Source organism: Chelonia mydas, chromosome 6 (genome assembly GCF_015237465.2).
Source record: "Chelonia mydas isolate rCheMyd1 chromosome 6, rCheMyd1.pri.v2, whole genome shotgun sequence".
NCBI classification, from domain to species: domain Eukaryota; kingdom Metazoa; phylum Chordata; order Testudines; family Cheloniidae; genus Chelonia; species Chelonia mydas.
The window spans coordinates 13,701,681-13,721,096 of record NC_051246.2 but is presented as its reverse complement, the minus strand read 5'-3'; the positions used below and the strand labels follow the sequence as shown (position 1 = coordinate 13,721,096).

The 19,416-nt window shown below is 47.7% G+C and overlaps 2 protein-coding genes across 2 annotated transcripts in view; one reads left to right on the top strand and one right to left on the bottom strand.

Moving 5' to 3' along the window:
- Nucleotides 1–2,147, bottom strand: part of LOC114018223 (zinc finger protein 664) — a 29,920-nt gene extending 27,773 nt beyond the window's left edge. Inside the window, exon 1 of the mRNA XM_043549439.1 lies at nucleotides 2,019–2,147. Within this exon, the coding sequence (XP_043405374.1) occupies nucleotides 2,019–2,037 (19 nt within the window). The 5' untranslated portion in view covers nucleotides 2,038–2,147. The remainder of the gene's footprint in view (nucleotides 1–2,018) is intronic.
- Nucleotides 2,148–2,202: 55 nt separating this feature from the next.
- The window catches only part of LOC102939687 (zinc finger protein 135), a 36,171-nt gene continuing 18,957 nt past the window's right edge, over nucleotides 2,203–19,416 (top strand). The window contains exons 1-5 of the mRNA XM_043548413.1: nucleotides 2,203–2,357; nucleotides 2,883–3,009; nucleotides 3,667–3,783; nucleotides 15,888–16,870; nucleotides 18,444–18,569. Coding sequence (XP_043404348.1) covers nucleotides 2,334–2,357; nucleotides 2,883–3,009; nucleotides 3,667–3,783; nucleotides 15,888–16,870; nucleotides 18,444–18,569 — 1,377 coding nt within the window. The 5' untranslated portion in view covers nucleotides 2,203–2,333. The remainder of the gene's footprint in view (nucleotides 2,358–2,882; nucleotides 3,010–3,666; nucleotides 3,784–15,887; nucleotides 16,871–18,443; nucleotides 18,570–19,416) is intronic.

Sequence of the window (19,416 nt, the reverse complement as noted above, 5' to 3'; positions counted from 1 at the left end):
ACAAGAGCAAGGTATACCACTGTGTGGGAAAGATAGAAAGTATGGCAAGAGACCACCCAGGAGATCTTCAATGATCTAAAAATCAAAAGAGTCCTACAAAAAGTGGAAATTAGGTCAAATTCCAAAGGATTAATATAAACAAATAACACAAGTATGTAGGGACAAAATTAGAAAGGCCAAGTCACAAAACGAGATCAAACTAGCTAGAGACATAAAGGGTAACAAGAAAACATTCTGCAAATACATTAGAAGCAAGAGGAAGACCAAGGACAGGGTAAGCCCGTTACTCAATGGGGGGGATAAACAATAACAGAAAATGTGGAAATGGCAGAGGTGCTTAATGACTTCTTTGTTTCTGTTTTCTCCAAGAAGGTTGGTGGCGACTGGACGCCTAACATAGTGAATGCCAGTGAAAATGAGGTAGGACTAGAAGCAAAATAGGAGAAAAACAAGTTAAAAATTACTTAGACAAATCAGATGTCTTCAAGTCACCAAGGCCTGATGAACTGTGTCCTAGAATACTCAAGGAGCTGACTGAGGAGATATCTGAGCCATTAGCGATTACCTTTGAAAAGTCAAGGAAGACGGGAGAGATTCCAGAAGACTGGAAAAGGGCAAATATAGTGCCCATCTATAAAAAGGGAAATAAGGACAACCTATGGAATTATAGACCAGTCAACTTAACTTGTGTACCTGGAAAGATAATGGAGCAAATAATTAAGTAATCAATTTGCAAACATCTAGAAGATAATAAGGTGATAAATAACAGTCAGCATGGATTTGTCAAGAACACGTAGTGTCAAACCAACCTGCTAGCTTTCTTTGACAGGGTAACAAGCCTTGTGGACATGGGGAAGTGGTCAACATGGTCTATCTTGCTGTTAGTAAAGTTTTTGATACTGTCTCCCATGACCTCATAAACAAACTAGGGAAATACAACCTAGATGGAGCTACAATAAGGTGGGTGCAAAACTGATTGGAAAACAGTCCCCAGAGAGTAGTTACCAGTGGTTCACAGTCAGGCTGAAAGGGCATAACGAGTGAGGTTCTGCAGGGACCAGTTCTGGATATGTTTCTATTCAAAATCTTAATCAATGATTTAGATAATGCCATAGAGAGTACACTTATAAAGTTTGCAGATGATACCAAGCTGGGAGGAGTTGCAAGTACTTGGGAGGATAGGATGAAAATTCAAAATGATCTGGACAAACTGGAGAAATAGTCTGAAGTAAACAGGATACAATTCAGAAAGGACAAATGCAAAGTACTCCACTTAGGAAGGGACAATCAGCTGCACACATACAAAATAGGAAATGTTTCAGAGTAGCAGCCGTGTTCGTCTGTATTCGCAAAAAGAAAAGGAGTACTTGTGGCACCTTAGAGACTAACCAATTTATTTGAGCATAAGCTTTCTTTGTTAGTCTCGAAGGTGCCACAAGTCCTCCTTTTCTTTTTGAAAATAGGAAATGATTTCCGAGGGAGGAGTACTGTGGAAAGGGACCTAGGGGTCACAGTGCACCACAAGCTGAATATGAGTGAACAGTGTAACGCTGCTGCAAAAAAAACTGAACATCCTTCTGGGATGTATTAGCCGGAGTGTTGTGAGCAAGACACCAGATGTAATTCTTCTGCTCTACTCTGTGCTGATCAGGCCTCAACTGGAGTACTGTGGAAAAATTAAAGGTCTAGAAAACATGACCTATGAGGGAAGACTGAAACATGAGAACAGTTTTCAAGTACGTAAAAGGTTGTGACAAGGAAGAGGGAGAAGAATAGTTCTCCTTACCCTCTGAGGATAGGACAAGAAGTAATGGGCTTAAATTCCACCAAGGGAGATTTAGGTTGCTGCATCAAATAGCAGTTTCTTACAACCTACACCTATCAATAACTGCTACACATAGAAAATAAGGACTTGTGGCACCTTAGAGACTAACCAATTTATTTGAGCATAAGCTTTCTACACATAGCACATTTCTACGTGTAGCAATGTCACACAGGACAGTGCAAGAAGCTGTTACCTGTAGGCATTTGCTGCATCAGGGAGCTGTTTTATTCCACAGCAGTTTCTTACAATCTGCTACGTGTCAGTAACTGCCGCCAGTCGCACATTCCCAGGGGGAGCAGTAATAGACACACCACACCGGAAGGTCCCTGCGCTGGGGTCTCCCTCGGCTGCTGGAGCAGGCGCGGGATCCTTGCAGCCGCAGGGAGGCGGGCGGGGAGCGCAGCAGGACTGCAGCGGGCTGCGGCCCCGGAGAGGGAGGCACCAGCCGCGGGGCGGGAGGTCGCTGCCCGGGCGGAGGAAGCGGCCGGGGCCGGAGCCGAGCCCGGCGATGGCTGTAGCGGGGCCGGCGCAGGTAGGACGCGGGGCGGGGACTCCCCGGCCGGGCACTGGCTGGTCCCGGCTGGGGCCGAGGGGGGCCGGGGCCGGGTCCCTCCCGCGCTAGTGACCCCGGGGCTGGGGGCTGCCGCAGCCGGAGCGCTGGGGCCGGGGAGCGGCGCTGGGGGCCCCGGGCCGGGCGGACACGCGGAGCCGGGCCGAGGAGCCCCGAGGCGGCCGAGCCGGGGCCGGGAGCGGGGCCGAGCACAGGCCTGGGGCGGAGGCGGGGACTCCGGCCGGGGGAGGAGCCTGGTCCCTGCCCTGGGATTCGGGCCCTTCCCAGCGCCCCGCCCCAGAGCCCCGTGGGGAGCCGAGGGCGACTCCTGTCCCCGGCCAGCAGGGCCCGAGTCCCCGGGGGGCTGTGCGGGGGGGTCTCCCTGGGTCACAGCTGCTGGGCTGGGGGTTCCCCGGGAGCCGCTGCCCTAGAACCCGCGTCCCCTGCTGAGAGCCCGGGCTGGGGCTGGAGCGGAGGGTGCTGAGTGTGTAACGCTTGTGCCAGCAGCTGCGGGTGGCGTTTGAGGACGTGGCTCTGTATTTCAGCCGGGAGGAGTGGGAGCTCTTGTCCCGGCCAGAGAAACAGCTGTACCGGGACCAGATGCTGAGGAATTACCGGGCCCTTGTTTCCTTGGGTAAGGACCAATTTATCTTTACTCAAAGCTGTGAAATGTCTGGGCTCCCTTGTCGTCTCCCCTGCTATGTGCCCAAGCAGTTGCAAATGTCAGCCTCTTTCAGTTCGGCTTCCTGTTGAAGAAGAAATCAAGGCTGCAGAGCCTGGGGCTAGTCTTAGTGTATCTTGTTTACCTACCTCAGTCCTGGCACAGGGCTGGTTGCAAACAGCACATGAGCTAATAAGGCAGGAAGAAAACAGCTCCCCACCTCCCCAGAAAGAATGAACATCATAATCTTAACCGTACATTTGAACAATTCTTGCACGCTAAGCAAAAAAATGGTAGGTCTGTATAACAGTGACACCTGCCATGATTCAGCCTCAGAGCAAATTGAGAAGGGTCATAGACGTTACTGCTTCAGAGTACGAACTGAACTTGCCTGGTGGGAGACAGGACAAAATCTCCTCTATGGAAGTTTTATTTCTTTATTCTCCTGCTTGGGATCTCCTGCGCTTTCCTTTCAAGCAGTGTCCGAGATTGAGACCTCGTCGCGACCAGTGCTGTGCAGACAAACACTGACCGAGATTGGGGCCCTGTTGTGCTTGGCTGCACCGACATATAAATGAGTCCCTACCCCCAAAACTTTAGTAATAAAACTGATTAATTCCCCCCAAACAGGCTATTCAGGTTCCACACCGGACTTAATCCACCGGATTGAGGTAGGGGAGGCAGAGCTCTGGATTCAGGATGTCGAGGACTCCAGGGAAAACTCTGGGCCAGAGAGCCCATTCCGAGGTGAGTCGTAATAATCCAATCCCTTCTGATTTACGCACCTGCTAGTGGATTGCTCCTTAATCTAGAAGGCAAAGGCAGAGTGAAATCCACTGCCGAAGAACTGAAGGGGACAAATGGAGGCTGGGAATTAGGGGCCAGTATTTATTTTGGAGGGGAAGGAATTACTGGGCTGGAGGCAGGAATCACTGGGGGAGTTTCCCTGGCTGGGATAGGCAGGAAGCCAGGCTGGATGGGCACAATGAGCCTGTCTGGCCTTAATATCCGTGAATCCTAGAAATCATAGAAATGTAGGACTAGAAGGGACCTCAGTAGGTCATCTAGTCCAGTCCCCTCTACTGAGACAAGGCTATGTATTATCTAGTCCATGACTGACAGGTGTTTGTCTAACCTGTTCTTAAAAGCCTCCCATGATGGAGATTCCACAATCATCATAGGTAATTTGTTCCAGTGCTTAACTACACTTAGAGTTTGGAAGTTTTTCCTAATATCTACCCTAAACCTACCTTGCTGCAATTTAAGCCCATTACTTCTTGTCCTGGCCTCAGTGGATAAGGAAAACAATTTATCACCCTCTACTTTGTAACAGCCTTTTATGTACTTGAAGACTCTTGTTAAGCCCCCCTCAGTCTTTCCTTCGTCAGACTAAACAAATCCAATTTTTTCAATCTTTCCTCGTAGGTCATGTTTTCTAGATCTTTAATAATTCTCATTGCTCTCCTCTGACCCTGTCCAGTTTGTCTACATCCTTTCTGAAGTGCGGGACCCAGAACTGGACACAGTAGTCCAGTTGAGACCTTACCCGTGCTGAGAGGAGTAGAAGAATTACTTCTCACATCTTGCTTGCAAAACTCCTGCTCATACATCCCAGAATATTTACTTTTTTTCTTTTCAACAGTATTACATTGACTCATATTTAATTTGTGATCCACTATAACCCCAGATGATTTTCTGCAGTACTCCTTCCTAAGCTATCATTTCAATTCTGACCATTTCTCCAGTTTGTCAAGATCACTTTAAATTCTAATCCTGTCCTCTAACATGCTTGCAGCCCCACCCAGCTTTGAATCGTCCATAAGAATATTAGGTTGGTTAGATATAATTTGTTCTTGACAAATCCATGCTGACTGTCAGGGGTCTCAAACTCTGCGCCCGTGAACCTCCCCAATGTGTCCTGCGAGGCTCCAGCAGTTTTGGGGCAAGGTCTCTCCCTTAGCCCCACCTGCCGCCCCCAGGTGCTTCCCCCCGCTTCCCCAGGCGACTTACAATGGCCCCTCCCAGAGCCTGCATCCCTCCCCCGACCTCTGTCCCAGAGCCTGCACCCCTCCCGCTCCTCCTGTACACTCACCCCCTGCCCCAGCCCAGAGCCTGCACCCAGCACCCAAACTCCATCCCAGAGCCTGCACCCCAATCCCCTACCCCAGACCTCCTTCCCCCACCCAAACTCTCTCCCAGAGCCTTTGTGGGACAGGTTCTGGGCGGCATGAGTGACATTATTGGCCCGCTGGGAGGATTTGAGGACTGGCACTGGCCCTAAGGTAAACTGAGTTTGAGACTCTGTTCTAGGTGCTCACAAATACAATGTTTGGTTACTTGTTCCGTTATCTTTCTGGGTACTGAAGTTAAGCTGATTGGTCTATAATTCCCTGAGTCGTCTGTGTCCCCTTTCTATAGCTAGGTACTATATTTGCCCTTTTCCAGTCCTTGGTTCTCTCTACCATCCCCCATAAGTTCTCAGAGATCTCTTCATTCAGTTCCTTAAGTAGTCTAGGATGTATTTCATCAGGCCCTATCAACTTGAAGACCTTTAACTTGTCTAAGTAATTCATAACTATTTCCTTTCCTATTTTAGGCTCAGATCCTACCCCACTGACACTGGTGTTCACTATGTTAGTTGACTGATTACTGCTAACTTTTTTAGTGAAAACTGAAACAAAAGAGGCATTTAACAGTTCGGCCATTGCTGCTTTTTCTCTTATTGTCTCTCCCTTTTCATTTAGTTATGGGCTTATCCTGTCCTTCGTCTTCCTCTTGCTTCCCATGTATTTATAAAATGCTTTCTTGTTCTCCTTTATATCCCTAGCTAGTTTAGTTTTGGTTTTTTGCCTTGGCCTTTCTGATTTTGTCCCTACATGCTTGTGGGTGTTTTTTAAATATTCATCCTTTGTAACTTGACTTAGTTTCCACTTGTATGACTCTTTTTTGCGTTTCAGGTCATTGAAGATCTCCTGGTTATGCCAGGGAGTCTTATTATCATACTTCCTCTCTTTCCTACTCATTGGATATCTGTGACCTAGGATGGGACTTAAAAATGATGGGGCCTCAAAGCTGTGAAAGAGAAATGGATCGGAGATGGGGAGGTGTCAGGGTTCCTTCCCCACTCTGAACTCTGGGGTACAGATGTGGGGACCTGCATGAAAGACCCCCTACGCTTATTCTTACCAGCTTAGGTTAAAACTTCCCCAAGACACAGATTCCTTTCTTGCCTTGGGATTGCTGCCACCACCAAGTGATTTAACAAATAATCAGGGAAAGGACCACTTGGAGTCCTATTCCCCCAAGCCTACACCCCCTTTCCTGGGGAAGGTTTGAGCATATATCCTCATCAATTGGTTACAAAGGGACTACAGACCGAAACCCCTGGGTCTTAGAACAATGGGAAAAAATCAGTCAGGTTCTTAAAAAAGAAGGATTTTATTTAAAGAGAAAAATGTAAAAGAATCCCCTCTGTACTTAGGCTGGTAGTTAACCTTACACAGTAGCAGAAAATTCAAAGAGCACAGAGGAACCCCCTCTAGCCTTAGTTTCAAAGTTACAGCAAAACAGAGATAAACCTCCCTCTATCAAAGGGAAAATTCACAAATTGAGAAAACAAAGATAAAGTAATATGCCTTGCCTGGCTGTTACTTACAAGTTGGAAATAAGAGAGACTTGTTCAGAAAGATTTGGAGAACATGGATGGATGTCCGGTCCCTCTTAGTCCCAAGAGCGAATGGCCACACAAACAAAGAACCCAAAACAAAACCTTCCCCTCCCCTCTCCCCCCCATTTGAAAATATCTTTTGTCCCCATTGGTTCCTTTGGCCAGGTGCTAACCAGGTTACTTGAGCTTCTTAACACCTTACAGGTAAGGAGGAATTTAGGCTACCCCTATGGTTATGACAGGAGGTGATGAAGTTGGAAGAGGGGTGGGATAGTGATATGGGACAATGTGGGGACGGGGAAGATTTGAGGGAAAGAGAGAGGTCTCTGTGGTGGGGGAGCATATGGAGGCTGCATTTACCTAGTGGGTAGGACATTGCAGTAGGATTCAAAAGATCTTGGTTCAGTTCTAGAAGCGAGTCACTACAGCTCCACCATGCCTAAATAACCCCACCTGTGTAATGGAGAGGGCACTGGGGCTGTGAGGATAAAATCCATCTCTGTGTGTCAGTGGGTCTGGCACTGGGAGGTCAGACAAGCACCTGGCTAGAAAGACACGCCTGCCGGTCCATAGACCACAACACCACCTTCTAGGCTTCCCATATCTCAGAAAATCATACCAAGCCGGGGTGCCCTAGAGATTTTTCAAGTGTGCTTCATGCCGCTGCCCTCCTGATTCAAGCTGTGTATGCTGGTGTCAAGGTTCCTCCCCCACTCTGAACTCTAGGGTACAGATGTGGGGACCTCCATGAAAACCTCCTAAGCTTACTTTTACCAGCTTAGGTTAAAACTTCCCCAAGGTACAAATTAATTTTACCCTTTGCCCTTGGAATTTCCACTGCCACCACCAAATTTTAACTGGGTTTACTGGGAAACGTAGTTTGGACACGTCTTTCCCCACAAAATCCTCCCAACCCTTGCACCCCATTTCCTGGGGAAGGTTTGGTAAAAATCCTCACCAATTTGCATAGGTGACCACAGACCCAGACCCTTGAATCTTAGAACAATGAAAAAGCATTCAGTTTTCTTACAAGAAGACTTTTAATAGAAGTAAAGGAATCACCTCTGTAAAATCAGGATGGTAGATACCTTACAGGGTAATTAGATTCAAAACATAGAGAATCCCTCTAGGCAAAACCTTAAGTTACAAAAAAGACACACAGACAGGGATAGTCATTCTATTCAGCACAGTTCTTTTCTCAGCCATTTAAAGAAATCATAATCTAACAATACCTAGCTAGATTACTTACTAAAAGTTCTAAGACTCCATTCCTGTTCTGTCCCTGGCAAAAGCAGCCTACAGACAGACACAGACCCTTTGTTTCTCTCGCTCCTCCCAGCTTTTGAAAGTATCTTGTCTCCTCACTAGTCATTTTGGTCAGGTGCCAGCGAGGTTACCTTTAGCTTCTTAACCCTTTACAGGTGAGAGGATTTTTCCTCTGGCCAGGAGGGATTTTAAAGGGGTTTACCCTTCCCTTTATATTTATGACAGCTGGTGTCCTATGGCCCTTGGCACCTGGATCTAGAAATAGTTCACATAGGGACAAAAACCTGCTTGCAGCCTGAGAGAGCATCCCAGAGTCACTGGCCTTTGGCAGAGAAAGCGCTGTCCTCTCAAGGTTCCCACCCCACCCCCTCTCTGCCACTTCATTTCGCACATGACATCTCAGACTGGAGAAACCTGTCCCTGGCGAGCAAGGAGAAAGCTGGGAATGACGCAGGGCAGGGCAGGATCAGTCACGTATGATAAGTGATGAGTGCAAGGTTACACCACGCGGAGGATGCCATTTTGTAGAAAAGGTCTCCGGCACTTCCAGCGCTTCACTGTAATGCTCAAAAACTGCCCCACGTTCCAGGCAGCTGCTGCTGGGAGAGCGGACATATTTGGGAGCCAGACGAAATCGTCCTTCGGGCCACAGCTTGGAGTACCCTGGTGTATGGGCTGGGTGTGAGGGAGAGGGGGTGGAATGGCCTTTGTCACATCCCCTCTCCTCCTGCTCTCTCAGTGGCATGAAATTGTTGTCACTTACATTGCTTCAGTGTCAATGCTTAGCACAGCCCTCAGCCCGAACGCGGTCTGTGACTGTCTGTAGATCAGAGTCCTGCTGGGTAGCAGCCATTTACCCCTTCCAGCTCAGCAGTGTAACTGATTGGGTTGTAAAACAAGACATGGTTTTCTGATTGCATCACACAAACCCTGAGTGACTTGTCATCCCCTCAACCCACTTCCCACCCCCAAAAAACCTCCTACCCTCTTGAGGGTTTTAGTTTTAGTTTTGCACAAAAAGTGAAACATCAGGCCGAGGGTAAATGATTTCTTTAGAAGGAATTCTTTGAAAAGGACTCACTCCCCCGCAGGAATAAACTGCGTAGGGTTATACTAATAAAAATGATACCAACAGGATCTTGTAAGAGGGACAAGGCAAATTGCCACGTTTATTGTAAATACAAGAAAATATTCCTTTATGCAATTTATGTATAGATCCATTTTCCACTGAATGCATCCGACGAAGTGAGCTGTAGCTCCCGAAAGCTTATGCTCAAATAAATTTGTTAGTCTCTAAGGTGCCACAAGTCCTCCTTTTCTTCACACACACAGACATTCACACACAGGTTCTATATAAAGGTTGTTATAGTTACCAGCCTAGATGTTACTCGTGCCAAGTCACTGGCCAGGTGGCCTGGACATGAGAGTGGAGCTGAGTCGTTGTCAGATGTGCATCCGATGCTCCTGGAGGGTGGTCGTAGAACCAGACTCAAAGAACACAGTCCCTGGACCCAATTTTTAATAGGTCTCTGGTTCAGTACAAGTCTATGGAAGTTGCTTCATCATGCTGAATTTACAATTGAGATGACCATCGATCACCTCAATCAGCAGCAGGTGGTACATCCATGACGGCTCCATGATGGCTAGGTGTTTTCTTGTTCTTCCTTGATGCGTTTTGGGTGGATTCCGGTTCGCCCTCCGGGGGTCATCCGGTTATCTCCACTTTGCATATTCTTTGGCCCATCGATATCAAGGTTGAAATTCTTAGGATTAGGCTGGCACCATTTACTAACCAATTATTTCCCTGCTTCAGGCTCTCAATTCCATGCACTCATCATTCATTCTTTTACTTAACAACACAATCGATGACTCTTGATTCATTTAACCAGTTTTATCCCACTATCTGTTTCCCTCTTTGGATACCAAGATTTACATAGGCCCCCCGCGGGGGAAGAGCATCATGGTGTTGTTTTAAGGAACAGCATTGTTTCCTCAAAGTTCTTATCACTTTCCAGCACAGACTCTTTGTCCTGTACCGTCCTGAAATAATTAGCACTTTGGCCTTGCATTTGTTACAGAGTGAAATTCAACAGCATGGAACTGATGTTCATACCTTTTTACAATACCTATTGTCACGGAGTCCCTGGGCGATGCTCTGGAACTGCTCCCCATGAAGCCAGTCAGGACTCTGGGGAAGTCTCCTTTCTGTGAGCAGCCTGTCTTCAGGACACAAAGCTCACACAGCTTCCACCTTCCTGGGTCTGACCTCGGAGGATTCAGCATCCTCTGCCCCTCCGTGTGCTTCCCACAGCAAGTCCGCTCAGGCGGGGCTCCTGGGGAAGCCCGAGGGTCCTGCACCCCAACTTCGCAGTCAGACGTGACCCTCAGCCAGCCAGTAAAACAGAGGTTTATTAGACGACAGGAACATGGTCTAACACAGAGCTTGTAGGTGCAGAGAACTGGACCCCTCAGCTGGGTCCATTTTGGGGCCAGTGAGCCAGACAACCACGTCTGCACTTCACTCCGTGTCCCAGCCAGCCCCAAACTGAAACTCTCTCCAGCCCCTCCTCCTCCTGACTTTCCCCTTTCCTGGGCCAGGAGGTCACCTGATTCCTTTGTTCTCCAACCCTTTAGCTCTCACCTTGCAGGGGGGAAGGGCCCAGGCCACCAGGTGCCAGGAAACAGGGTGTCGGCCATTCTCTGTGTCCAGACCCCTGCACACACCTGCCCTCTAGGGCTCTGCAACGATCATACACCCTTATCCCACCACCTAGATACTTAAGAACTGCATAGGGGAAACTGAGGCACCCCCACACTATCCAGAGGAAACATCAAGAACAGTCCCACTTCGTCACACCTATATACTCTTTTGTCTATTGTTATTTCTACTGCTACATAATTATAATTCTATCCTACTTATATAACTTTGAGGGCGACCCAGCATTATTCCTCTTTTGACACTATAATAATCCAGTCAATAGTGTCATTTTCTGTATAATCTTGGAGAAAGCATATATTGAGAGGCGAGCTGGGCTTGTGGTTGTAGCCTCACGTACATTCTTTTTATCCAACAACGCACTCCACGCATCCCAATTAATGTGGATAGTTCTGTTCCCTACGGCCTCACTTGTTTGTTCTAATAGTTAACTCTAGTGCTAACTCTTGCCAGTCAAGATCGAGGTGAACGGAGAACTCTGGTCGTCCTGCCTCCATTGTAAATTGAGATCTTTTTGGCTGTGGCAAATAGTAAGTATGATTTTTAGTGAAAATAGTGCTTACATTACATTTACATTCATCGACCGGTGGATTGCTGGTCCTCCCATCCTCCCACTATACAATTTCCCATGAGGTAATACAAACGCATTGCCCATTATACAGTACCCTGGTTTCATTACTTAACTCATCCCATACACAGGATCCCGTGGACATATCCGTACTGCAAGGTTCTGAGGCTTCAGGCAGGGATAAGCACACCCACTTTTGAGGTGTCCATTCGGTACATCCTCTAATATCCAATAGTTTTCCGTCCTCCCCAGCCCACTGGCTTGAGGTCCGAGGTAGCCAGTATGATCCCACATGCATTGTAGGAAGTGGGCTAACTTTCCATATCCGAGTCTCCTGTCCTCGTTGATGTGCTATTTTAATAATAATTTCTCCAAGCAGTAGTTCTAGTCTTACATTACTGGACACATACTGCACCCATTCGTACCGGTATGTGTCAGACAGTGATCTTCTTCGTTGTTTTAGCAGGTGTCGCAAGACCTTAGTATTCCCCGATATAACCCAGAACGTTTCCGGTTCTAATGTGGAGAGTGCCATAATTTGCATCTCTGTACACCCCATAGCTATGGCTGTGCGGTTCTCTAGCTGTAATTGTTGTTTATGCAACATCCAGGTAGTGGCATTAAGCCATTGCCAAAGATTCCATCTAGCTTTTAGATTGCCAATGCCTGTTTGAACCAGGTCTACGTTTGCGTGAACTTGTTTCTGAATTAGGCTATCTTGTAGTTGGGACAGAGAGCTTAATTTATTCTTAATTACCTGAAGGTCTGCAGTATGTGTGTGTGTGCGTGTGTGTGTGTGTGTGTGTGTGTGTGTATATATATATATATATATATATATATATAAATAAAAATATTTTTTTTAAACACACAATAGTGCTAGCAACAAGACAAAACAGAACACAAAACACAATTTCTATTGTGACAGTAAATTCATGGTATTGGATTGCTTTTCAGCTGGCATCAGCTTTTCCTGATTTTCTGAAAGACAAAAAGAACATGTTTCTACCCCTTTTGGGGTGGCAGATTATTGCTTAAAATATTTCTTTTACAAATACCCTTGCTGATTGCAGGCAAAACAGAGGAATTGCCCCCATATTTTCCTGTGTTCTATAGGCAGGCCAGGTTTCAATGGCTTCTATCTTTGTGGGGAAATTATCCCACTGTTTAGTCATTAAATTCATTAGGTGGGGTACCTCAGTTTTCCTTTGTATACAGCAGACCAAGTTTATAACGTTTTTCCTGCTGTGTTAAGCTTTAAGTTTATTTACAGGTAATAGCTGAGAAGCATCATTACCATACGACCTTAAAGGATTTTTCCAAAAATCATACACACTATACATTGTTACAGGGGTACTTATTATCATTAGATTTATTAAAGTTATCTTGTTATACCTTGGATTATTTATTTAGACAATTTGTTTGCTGACCAGGTGTGTCCTTTATCTGCAGCTCCTTTGTGCTGCTAGTTCTTTCCTTCCTTTATCATTTAGGTAATTTGCATTTTCACAGACGCTTCCTGCTTTTCGATTTAAAGCCCTCAGCAGCTCAGAGACTCTATCTTAAAAGGGACACAATCAACTTTCACCAGAGTTTTGATTACTTTTAACTTCTACTTCCAAAACACACAGCAATCTGAAAAAGAAAACCCAACCTATGGTGGCTCCCTTTGGAGCCCTAATAGCATTTTAATTAAGTAGCATGGTATGTTTGCATTTCTTTTGCCCCTTCTACAATATACCCTGCACATGTTCTGGGGCAAATGCACATTCCTTCCATAGTTTAACTTCTATAACATTATCCAGATCCATTTTTACATAAGGTGTAACTATTTCCTTGTTTTTTTGCTTACAGAGTTTTCATGTACCTTTATCAAAGTGACAGTCTGATTACTCAGAGCCATTTTAAGGCTCAGTGTTTCTAACATTGCTTCTTTTTGTTTTGTGCACCTCACCCCTGCTGTTGCTTCAGAGGGGCACTGTCTTTTTAAATTTCTTATTATTTATTTATTCCCCGCCCCCAGCTCTCATCTGCTATTTTGTTACAAAAGCAAACAAACAAACAAAAATCAACCAACCAAAAATAATCCAGAATTTTTTTTTCTATTCTCCTGATTTTGACTGCCCTGCTGCAGCCACAACTTAAAAACATTTTAAATTTTGTAAAGCACTGAGTTACCTTTTAAGGGTAAAATGCCAAATCCCAAAGCTAAACAACACTAATCACCTGTGTCTAGCAAAAAGTTTTGCAACTTTGCAACTGTCAGTTTTGCAACTTTGAATTAAAGAGTCAAATGGATTTTTAGTGGCATTATTTAAAACAAAATCAAAACCAATTGGTCCTTAGAACTTTACATATTTACACACACAGAGATCGATACATACACATTTTCCTTTTCTTAACATCCCTTCCACACTGCTCTGTTTTTTTTACATCTTACATTCCCTTTATACATTTGAGGCAGTTAAGTTCCAATAGAACCCCCTTATGTTCTTTTAGCAAATTTGACTAAATTGTCCAGTCAAATGATTTTAATCGATAGTTTATTTTTGCCTGGCTAATTTACAGACATTCCTTTGGAAAAAGGCCCATTTTTCCTTCAGAATGGCTGCAAAGACACCAAGAATTATTTTTCTCTAACACTTTTTCTTTTTAACATTTTCACAAAGTTTAGCTGCTTAATTCCCTCCAGCCTCTGCAGAGTTAACTTTTCACTCTCTTTTCTCTTTGTAATTCTGCCTGGGGGTGCCGTGCATAGGACCTTCTCCCCCTTTCACCTGCTGTAAGGGCTGCTACCTGTTTAGAGGCAAAGCCCAGTTTTTGTCTCAAACTCTTAATTAGTGATTCACAACGACTATGATTTGCAGGTGCTCTGCCCTGCTTCAAGGTTAATTTCTTTACCATACCTTGGAGCACATGATTCTCTCTTTCAATTTTCTCAGAGGCTTTAGCTTGGTCTGCCAGGAATCTTTCTCTCTTTTTGCATTCCTGGAGTGCCTCTTTCACTATTTTCAGCTGACTTTGGGTATCCAATTGTCTGCTCCCTTTTCCGTTTGTGCCTTTTCCTCTTTACGAGAAGACAAGCGGAGGGAAGAATCCTTACATTCCTCCCACAACAACCAAATTGCTGCTGCATCTCTTTTGGCACTACTAGAAGGTTTGTATATGAGGCTATACTGAGCCAATCTATCCTCTAGGTCCGAAATAGTGCAGACATCAGCTAGGGCTTGTTTAGTCCAAGGACTGTGCCCAAATTTTTGAAGGATTTGTTTAAAAGATGTAACTTCTTTTACAAAGGGGGTGGCTGGAGCTTCTGTTAATTCCATTCCTCCCTCTGTTATTGGCTTCCCCTGCCTTTCCTTAAACATTTTTACAAGCCTACTTTTGTTTCCTTTTTGTTACCCCGATATCGTTCAGCGAGTTAGTGCCGGGCCTTTCGGCTCTTTATTACTCCTGATCTCGTTCAGCGAGTAATTTGGCTTGGATACCGTAATTGTAGCTTTACCAAAGTTTTCTATTTTTCTCTGTGAGCTCCTACCTCCCCGAGGTCAGGGAGCTGAGGTACCAATCTCTTATAGAGCTCCTACCTCCCGGAGGTCAGGGAGCTGAGGTACCAATCTCTTATAGAGCTCCTACCTCCCGGAGGTCAGGGAGCTTAGGTACCAATCTCTTGTAGAGCTCCTACCTCCCGGAGGTCAGGGAGCTTAGGTACCAACCTCCTGGAGCTCTATAAGAGATTGGTACCTAAGCTCCCTGACCTCTGGGAGGTAGGACCTCACAGAGAAAAATAGAAAACTTTGGTAAAGCTACAATTACGGTATGCAGCTTTAGACCGGTCTCACTGCATCCACATGAGCTAGTTTCGAACCAATATGATTAAAAGCGCGCAAACACTGTGGAACAGGCCTCATGGTATAAAACAGGAGAATGTGAAGAACCAGCCACATGTAAATAGAAACCTCTGATTGAAATATAACCAAAGTCAATTTGAAACAAACCCCGGACCCTATTTGTTAGCACTTAGAGGCCCTGTTGTGCCAGGCACTGCCTGTATCCTGGGCAAGCTACAGTTTAATCATCAAAGAAAACCCAAGAGGTGCATGGCGCACGTCGGAGTGGGAGCAGGTGCTAGGCTCTGCACAAACAACATAGGGTAGAACCACCCTGAGTCAGGCTGCAGATTTGTCATGGCATTTTGTATAAAAAATTACAGAAAATTTAGTAAAAGTCACAGGTCACTAAACTTCCTGTGACTGCACCCTGATTTTTAAAAAAACCTGCCCTCCTCGCCATGGGGCACGCGCCCAGCACTTCCCCCAGTGCTGAAAGCCTGATCGCAGCTTGGTGTAGAGGGGTTGCTGCGGGCTAGGGAGGATCTGGGTGGCAAGGCCATTCACTGTAGTTTGGCTTGCCTCCCGTACCATTATCACTGGGGGGCGGGGGCAAATCTGAGTGGTGCTGTAACCCTGCAGACCAGGTCTCAGTACCCAGAGAGAGGCGTTCTGTGAGACAGGAGCCACCATTGCAGGGTGAGGCACCCATCCAAAAAACAGTCACAGACAAATGGTGAAATCGCTCCATCTGTGACATTTTCCATCCTTGACAAACCTGTAGCCTTAACCGTGAGCTCTCTCCAGCAGGGCTCGGAATCCTGGGGGGAACGCGGACACAGTCTGAATGTGGGGAAAGCGCGGCAGGGAAGCAGGATTCCACATCCCACAGAGGGATCCATGCACAGGACACAGTCCATCCCCGGGGTAAACTCAGCCAGAGACCAGACCTTGCTACACACCAGAGACTCCCCATGGGCCAGCGTCCCCACCACTGCATCGACTGCGCCAAGAGGTTCAGCAACCCCTCCGCGCTGAACCAGCACCAGTGCACGCACACCAGGGAGTGGCTGCACCGCTGCTCTGACTGCGGCAAGGCCTTTGCACGGAGCTCACACCTGAGAAGACACCAGCGCGCACACACTGGGGAGCGGCCGCATCGCTGTGCTGACTGCGGCAAAGCCTTTGCAGAGAGCTCAAAGCTGAGAAGACACCAGCGCACGCACTCTGGGGAGCGGCCGCACCGTTGTGCCCACTGTGGTAAGGGATTCTGCAGTGCCTCCACACTGACACTGCACCAGCGCACGCACACCGGGGAGCGGCCGCACCGTTGTGCCCACTGCAACAAGGGCTTTGCACAGATCTCAGCCATGAAAATACACCAGCACACACACACTGGGGAGCGGCTGCACCGTTGTGCCCACTGTGGTAAGGGATTCTGCAGTGCCACCACACTGACAGTGCACCAACGCACGCACACTGGGGAGTGGCCGCATCGCTGTGCTGACTGCGGGAAAGGCTTTGCATGGCGCTCAGAGCTGAGAAGACACCAGCCCACGCACACTGGGGAGCGGCCGTACCGCTGTGCTCACTGCGGCAAGGGCTTTGCACAGAGCTCAGCCATGAGAAGACACCAGCGCACACACACTGGGGAGCGACCGCACCGCTGTGCTGACTGTGGCAAGGGCTTTGCAGACGGCTCAAGCCTGAGAACACACCAGCGCACGCACTCCGGGAGCAGCCGCACCGTTGTGCCCACTGTGGTAAGGGATTCTGCCGTGCCTCCACACTGACACTGCACCAGCGCACGCACTGAGGAGTAGCAGCATCGCTGTGCTGACTGCGACAAGGGCTTTGCACGGCGCTCAGAGCTGAGAACACACCAGCGCATGCACCGGGGAGCAGCTGCACCACTGTGATGATTCTGGTAAGAACGTGAAAAAAACCAATCCACCCACCCAGCACCAGTGCACGCACACTGGGGGGAGGATATTCCGACACGCTGGCTGCAGCAAGAGCTTTGCACAGGCCTCCTCCTTGCAATCACATCGGTTCATTCACAGCCGAGAGCAGCAGTACAGCTGTGCTGACTGGGCCAAGCACTTTGCTTGATTGGCCAACCTCACCCGGTACCAGGTCACGCACACCGGTGCCCCTCTGCCACCGCCAGGGCCTGAGGGGCTTCTGCAGCCCGTGGGCCTGACACAGCGCCAGCAGATGCAGACCAGGGAGTGGTTCTGTCCCCATGATGCCCAGCAGAGAGACTCTGGAGGACAGGGAAGGGGACTTGTGCCTGTAAAGGAGAGCTTTAAGTTGCCATCTCTCCCGCCCACACACACACACACCCACACCCACACACCCACAGCTCACAGTGCAGTGAAGAGATGAATTCTCTGTTGTAAAAAAAGCTTATGCACATGGCGAAATGGTTGTCGATGTTCCCAGAGGAGAGTCAAACAGCACAATGCCTCTTGCAGGGGAGCAGCCGTTGCGCCAGATGTGCAAAGGTGGGCTGAAGGCAGCAGTAGCCGGCTGCACAGTGTGGGCTTCATCCCCCTAGGGCACCGGCTGCTTTTTCCCTTCCATGAAAGTCTGTCTGATGCTTTGATCGTCCCACCGCTTACACAATAGCACCTTGATTGGATTGACACAGCCCACTCTGACCTGTGCTTTGGGGCTGGAGAAGGAAAAAATCCCTCACAACACTTTGCGTAGGAGGGATATTTGATTTGGTTGTACTTGAAATATATTATTCTATTGAAATACTTAAAGATAGGGGCCAGCTGTACATTTCAAAGTGCTTTACAAAGCCACTTAGTGCCTCAATCCCCATTTTTCAGCTGGGGAAACTAAGGCACAGAGAGCCTCAGTCAACAGGCCAGTGGCAGAGCTGGGAATGGAACTCTGGTCTCCCGGATCCCGGCCCATAGCTCAGCCCACTGAACCACACTGCCTTTAAAAACAGCTCTTCAGTGTGTAATGTCTTGCTGTGCCTTTAAATGAAAACACTGGGCTTCACACTGCCAAACTGGGCAAGGAGTGATCTGACCACCCAGGAATGCCCCAGCTTTTAATGAGATGAAAGGAGGGGCCTGTTCCACAGTGTGTACTTATTGTATGACTGGTAGGGTTGCCACCTGTCCAGGTTTTGGCTTTTGTGTCCGGGTGCCATTTAGGGTTTCTGGGTGTCTGGCTTTTGGGATCTGGCAACCCTAAATGGTGCCCGAACCAAAAATCCGGTTACGGGGCGGGAGGAGGCAGCAGTGCTGAGCGAAGAGAAAGGAGCTGAGGCAGGCGTACCAGAAGGCAAGGGAGGCAAACCGTCACTCTGGTCCTGCGCTAAAGACCTACCCCTTCTATCAGGAGCTGGATGCCACCCTTGGTGGTGACCTCACCTCCACCGCCAAGAGCCCTGTGGATACTTTGGCGGGGCTGCAGGCGGTGGACAGGGGGCTCATGCCCGAGAACAAAGTCCTGGACAAAGGTCAAGTTGGAGAACGTTGTGGAGTTGGTGGTAGCATCTGCTGGTGGCGCAGCGAGTCAGGAATTCTCCACTCCGGAGGGGTCTAGCCGGTTTCAGCAATCTGTGGCCCACATGACATGGGACAGGAGAACCGTAGTAAATGTTCATTTTGGAGCTCATGCTGCTCAGTTATATGAGGTAGACCTGTTCTTTCCTATGTATAGTGGGTGAAGAGATAGAAAAAAACAACAACCCCAAAAGCCTGCACACACAGCCCCAGTCACAAACCCCTCCCAGCCCTACTTCCCAATCACGTCCCTCGATCTGCTCGCTATGCCCCTACTTATACATCCCAAAATGCTATTGGCCTTCTTGGCAACAAGGGCACACTGCTGACTCATATCCAACTTCTCGTCCACTGTAACCCCTAGGTCCTTTTCCGCAGAACTGCTGCCTAGCCATTCGGTCCCTAGTCTGTAGCGGTGCATGGGATTCTTCCGTCCTAAGTGCAGGACTCTGCACTTGTCCTTGTTGAACCTCATCAGATTTCTTTTGGCCCAATCCTCCAATTTGTCTAGGTCCCTCTGTATCTTAACCCTACCTGCCACTGTATCTACCACAAATTTGCTGAGAGTGCAATCCACACCATCCTCCAGATCATTTATGAAGATATTGAACAAAACCGGCCCCAGGACCGACCCTTGGGGCACTCCACTTGATACCGGCTGCCAACTTGACATGGAGCCATTGATCACTACCCGTTGAGCCCGACAATCTAGCCAACTTTCTACCCACCTTATAGTGCATTCGTCCAGCCCATACTTCTTTAACTTGCTGACAAGAATAATTTAGAGCAGATGATCATAGCCTACT